Source organism: Dipodomys merriami, unplaced genomic scaffold (assembly GCF_024711535.1).
Source record: "Dipodomys merriami isolate MVZ:Mamm:240054 unplaced genomic scaffold, mDipMer1.0.p SCAF_2, whole genome shotgun sequence".
In the NCBI taxonomy this organism is placed as follows: domain Eukaryota; kingdom Metazoa; phylum Chordata; class Mammalia; order Rodentia; family Heteromyidae; genus Dipodomys; species Dipodomys merriami.
This window is the reverse complement of record NW_027203381.1, coordinates 60,294,822-60,300,650: the sequence shown is the minus strand read 5'-3', so window position 1 is coordinate 60,300,650 and position 5,829 is coordinate 60,294,822. Positions and strand designations below refer to the sequence as shown.

General features: G+C 43.4%; 1 protein-coding gene across 1 annotated transcript; it reads left to right on the top strand.

Annotated features, from left to right (window-relative positions):
• Nucleotides 1-801: 801 nt before the first annotated feature.
• On the top strand, nucleotides 802-4,431 carry Crygs (crystallin gamma S). Its single transcript, XM_070028858.1, has 3 exons — nucleotides 802-844; nucleotides 3,488-3,756; nucleotides 4,118-4,431. The coding sequence occupies exons 1-3, from the start codon at nucleotides 802-804 to the stop codon at nucleotides 4,388-4,390; spliced, it is 585 nt and encodes a 194-aa protein (XP_069884959.1). The 3' UTR covers nucleotides 4,391-4,431.
• Nucleotides 4,432-5,829: the final 1,398 nt, after the last annotated feature.

Sequence of the window (5,829 nt, the reverse complement as noted above, 5' to 3'; positions counted from 1 at the left end):
TGTAGAAGGCTGTTAAGTATGAGAAATAGTAAAGCAAAATACATAATAACTGTGTTTCCCATAACATATCTCTTGCAAATCCTTGTGGCTTGTGGGCTTAAACTCAAGGCCTGGGCGCGGTCCCTGAGCTCTTTGCTCAAGGCTAGCACTCTATCACAGCTTGAGCCACAGCTCTGCTTCCAGTTTTCTGGTGGTTAATTGGAGATTAAGGATTTTTGAGACTGGGCTGAGTTTGAATTGTGATCTTCCGATCTTGGTCTCCAGAGTAACTAGGATTACAGGTGTGAGCCACCACCACCTGGCTGCAAACACTTTTCTTTTTTTCTTTCCCTTCCTTTCTTCCTCCTCTCCTTTCCCTTTCCTTTCCTTCCCTTCCTCCTCTTCCTCTTCCTCTTCTTCTTCCTGCTGCTCCTCCTCTTCCTCTTCCTCCTCCTCCTCCCCCCCTCCTTCTTGTCAAAACCCAGAGGCAAATTGAATGGACAAATTATGGCATTTAGAACATTACTATTAGAAATGTTACTTGATTTTCCTAAAGATCTCCTTACAGGTCACAGGAAAGCCTCACGGCTCTGGAACAGTCTTTTCAGAATCTGAAAGAGTAAATGCTGCTATGTAAAACAGCTTTGTAGGTAGGAAGACTATAAACAAAAAATAAGCAACATTACCAAGCAGGAGCTTTGTGTGTCTATTACTTTGCTGCACTAGATTGTAACTAGCTAGTGACCTAGGTAAGTCACTTCATCTGTTAATAGCTGTAGAAAAAGCTACTTGCCGGTTGATCACATATAAAACTAGCCAAGCATGGTGATGCATGCCTGTAATATCAGCCACTCCAGTGGCAAAGGTAGGAGATTGTAGCCTTGGCAAAACACAAAACCCTCAAGAAAAACACTAAAAAGTGAAAAGGAGAACCATTTCAAACCCCAGTACCACCAAGAAAAATCCAAATATTGGGGTTGCAGATTTAGCTCAGTGGAAGGAATGTAAGGCCCTGAGTTCAGTCCTCAGCTCGGGGAGGCGGGGGGGGGGGGGGGGGGGGGGCTGCTAAGAAGAAAACCACAAATAGGATTAAGCTTAAGTAAGTGTTCAACCCTCAAAACCTCAAAACATGACTAACTGGTCTTGAAAATGATCACAAAGCTGGTAAGTGATGCTGGAATTTTGTGTCCTTCAGCCACAAACATGTATATCTAACTGCTATACTAAAATTGAAAAAGAAGCAAAAACAAATTCAAAGAGGAGATGAAATAGCTAATTTTCTTAGTAGATGGGAAATGAAAAAGGAAAGCTTTTAGGGAACAGGAAATAGAATTGAGAGAACTGGGGAGGGAATGGGAGACTAAGAGAAAGAAAACAGTTAATAGTATTAACTAGGAAGAGCCACCCAGGGTAAAAGAAAAAGTGAAGAAGTGAGATGTGCCTTTGTGAATCATTTTCTTCTCTTTAACAAAAGATTCTCTTCATCTAATTAGTGATCACATCTTATATTTCTTTTGACTGATTTGTGTGTGTGTGTGTGTGTGTGTGTGTGTGTGTGTGTGTGTGTGTGTGTGTGTGTGTGTGTGTGTGTGTGTGTGTGTGTGTGTGTGTGTGTGTGTGTGTGTGTTGTTTTTGTTTTTTTCCAGTTCTGGGGCTTGAACTCAAGGCCTGAGCACTACTGTCCCTGAGCTTCTTTTGCTTAAGGCTAGCACTCAATCACTTAAGCCACAGTGCCACTTCTGGCTTTTTCTGTTTATGTGGTACTCAGGAATCGAACCCAGGGTTTCATACATGCAAAACAAGCACTCTTCCCAACCCATTTGCCTTTTCTCACTGGAGTTATTTTTGGTTGAATCTCTCACTCAGTTCCTAACAACCATCTGTTACCAAGCATAAACAACCCACCAACTCATAGCTCCCATTAGGGGATTCTAATCCCAGTTGTGTGGCTTTTTCCTTTGACACATGCAGTGAATGAACTACCTCTTGTTCATATAATGGGCCTTGTTCTTTTCCGCTTTCATTCTTTTGGGCTGTGGCCTACCCTTCACTCCTCAGCTTAAGACAAGACTACCTGCCCCGGTTCTTTCCCTGCTCTTGGGCTTTTGCGCTTTTAAGTCAGTACAGAAAATGAGCCACCAGGTGGCGGCATAGCACCAGGAAATTAGCCACATCAAGCAAGACACCTGTGGTTTCAGCTGGTTCACCTAAGGGATTGTGGAGTTATTGAGCCCACAGGAAAACTGTAGTCCATTGCTCACAGTAGTTTTCAGAAACTATTGCATGGATCACTAGGAGTTGCTCAAAACTCTTTCCTATGTCAACCTGAAAAGCTTTTGTAGGCAGGGATTCCAGTTTACTGGTCATTTTGTTCGGTAAATAGGAAACTGCAGCTTAGGCTCTGTACTTTTTTCAGTGCTACCAGAAGCCTACCTCAGGTATTACAGTAGACACATAAGAATTTTAAGTAGGCCGGGCGCTGGTGGCTCACGCCTGTAATCCTAGCTACTCAGGAGGCTGAGATCTAAGGATCACAGTTCAAAGCCAGCCCGGGCAGGAGAGACCGTGAGACTCCTATCTCCAATAAGCCACCAGAAAACCGGAAGTGGTGCTGTAGCTCAAGTGGTAGAGCGCTCGCCTTGAGCTGAAGAGCTGAGGGACAGCGCCAAGGCTCAGAGTTCAAGCCCCACGACCGACAAAAAAAAAAAAAAAAAAAAAAAAGAATTTTAAGTAAAGAACAATCTGCTGTGCCATTTTGTTTTACAGTGACCCTGTTTATAAATAAACTAATGGAGAACATTGTGTGTGTGTGTGTGTGTGTGTGTGTGTGTGTGTGTGTGTGCTCATAGCTTTTTCACTCAAGGATAGTGCTCTACCACTTGAGCCACACCTTAACTCTTGGCTTTTTTTCTGCTTTTTTGGCTTTTTTTTTCCACCAGGGCTAGTTTTGAACACTAATCCTCAGATCTTAATCTCCCAGGTAGTTAAGATTACAGCCATGAGCCACCGGCATCTGACCATAATATGTTTTGATGTGTGTATGCTGTATGTCTGTCTAAAACAAAATATCTGAAGCTTGTTTTATTTCTCTCTGTACATGTTCTACAGTGTCTTGCCTATGGAACTTACTCATCTTCATCAAACAGGCACAGAGGAGCCATAGCTTAAACTGGCTTAACCTTGGAAGAAATTCGGTTAGGAGTCTAGTGGAAGGAACAGACATAAATGGATAGTTTATAAGATAATGTAAGCATAGAAAGTTATAGGAATTAAAGGAGAAAACTATGAGCTTGCGTCTGAAACTACTGGCCCTCTTGTTTTGCTTACATTTTAAACCTTCACAAAGTACCATTTCTACTGTAACGAACTAAAGTTGTCTGCCAGAAACCATATGCTCTGAGGCAAGGTTGAACTATTTATTTTGTCTTCAAAACTGAAGAGAACGTGAATTTCTGAAGCGGGCAATGAGTTCTTTTATCTCTAAATAAAGCCACTCAAAACACCTAAGTTCTTCTATTTTACTCTGTGCTTCAGATTACTTTTTATGAAGATAAAAATTTTCAAGGCCGCCGCTATGACTGTGATTGCGACTGTTCCGATTTCCACTCATACCTAAGTCGCTGCAACTCCATTAGAGTAGAAGGAGGTACCTGGGCTGTGTACGAAAGGCCCAACTTTGCAGGGCACTTGTACATCTTACCTCAGGGCGAGTACCCTGAATACCAGCGCTGGATGGGCCTCAATGACCGCCTGGGCTCCTGTAGAGCTATTCACCTGGTAAGTCTGGGGACCACTTCCCTTGTCTTGCTTTCTTAGGTCAGTTCATCACAAGACTGAATACACTATAGTCATGGTACTTTGTTGAGGGAGAGAAATGATTCAGAGAAACCTTTTTGTTTCTTTTTAAAAGTCAGCTGTTCAGTCAGTCATTTCTTAGTGGAGATGGGAGTTCCACTAAGTTACTTTGATTTTTAAATCTTTATTGTCAACGTGATATACAGAGGGGCTACAGTTACATAAGTAACGGAGCGATGAGAAGCTGATCGTTAATGAACCATGCTATTATCTGAGTGCTGGACCAGTGACTTCCATAAGGGTGGCTGTTTATTTCTTTCTGTGTGTTGTGTTTGTTTTTCAGTCTAGCGGAGGCCAGTATAAGATTCAGATTTTTGAGAAAGGGGATTTTAATGGCCAGATGTTTGAAACTACGGAAGACTGCCCTTCTGTCATGGAGCAGTTTCACATGCGTGAGATCCACTCCTCTAAGGTGCTGGAGGGTGTCTGGATTTTCTACGAGCTACCCAACTACCGTGGCCGACAGTACCTCCTGGACAAGAAGGAGTACCGGAAGCCCATCGACTGGGGTGCAGCCTCCCCGGCTGTCCAGTCCTTCCGCCGCATTATTGAGTAATGACATGAACGGAGCTGTAGATTTCTTCCTGAGGGCTCCAGGCTGGCTGGCCTTGTGGTTCAAGTAGGCATCATAAATAAAACAATTGGCATGCATCCCACTGCTGATTTATCATGTGTCGCCTTGAATGCTTTTTAGGAACCAGCAAGGTAGGGCCCACTACTGGAGATAGTCATGCACCAGTGCACTCACCAAATTACCAATCTAGATCTTTGTGTCAAGAGAAATATGACTGCATTAAAAGATTAGAAACCCATGCTTGTTTTTATGATATATTACTCCCCCCCAAAAGCACAAAATAATGGGGTTCATTATCCCCTACCCTTACCCTTTTCCCTTTAAAAACCCACCATGTAAGAGAGATAACTAACTGAATTTTTTTTTCAGCCCTGGGGCTTGAACTTAGGGCCTGGGCACTGTCCCTGAGCTTCTTTTGTTCAAGGCTAGAACTCTACCACTTGAGCCACAGTGCCACTTCTGGCTTTTTCCATGTCTGTGGTAGTGAGGAATCAAACCCAGGGCTTCATGCATGCTATGCAAACACTCTACCACTAAGCCACATTCCCAGCCCCTAAAGTGACTTTTAACCTGAAACTGAAACTTACAGAAATCAAAACTTGCCCCAATTCACCAGCTGGTGAATGGAAGTGCTAGGATTCTTTTTTTTCTGGATAGCTATGCTTTCAAGACCACTGTTCTTTTGATTCCCAGCACATTCATTGAACACCTCCTGGCGGGATATCTGAGTGTATAGTGTAAGCGTAAGCATAAGTGTTTACCAGGTCAGAAGGACACACCTTCCTGGAGGTCCCATTGAGGAAACTGGTGAGAGCAATGCCTAGTGAGAGCAATCAGTGTATGGGGTTATAACTGAAAACAGTGGAGCCACAAGTCACTTCATGCTAAGTCCTGTGCCAGTCACTTCCCAACTGTAAGATCAGGTTCTCTGTGAGAAGAAAGGGCATGCTCAACAATTTGTTCCTGCGCTATAATCACTAAGATGGAACTTACACACATTTGCTTCTTTTAAAGTAAGCCCTGAAGCTTTCTCTATTTACTTCCAATAAAGAAGTGAATGATAAAGAAAACAGCATCACTTGTATTTTGGGTAAACCTAGGAAGATGCTGAATGCATCTGCTTTTAAAAGAGTTGGCACGAGGCTGGGAAGGTGGCTCAATGGTAGAGTGCTTGCCTTGCATGCATGAGGCCCTGGGTTCAATTCCTCAGCACCACATAAGCAGGAAAAAAAAAAGCCAGAAGTGGTGCTGTGGCTCAAGTGGTAGAGCGCTAGCTTTGAGCTGAAGAGCTGAGGGACAGCGCCCAGGCCCAGAGTTCAGGTCCCACAACAGACAAAAAAGAGTTGGACAAGCCCATGTCTTATAGGATCTTTTCTCCAGCAAGACAAAGGAGAACTGCTAAACTCCCTTTATAGGAACCC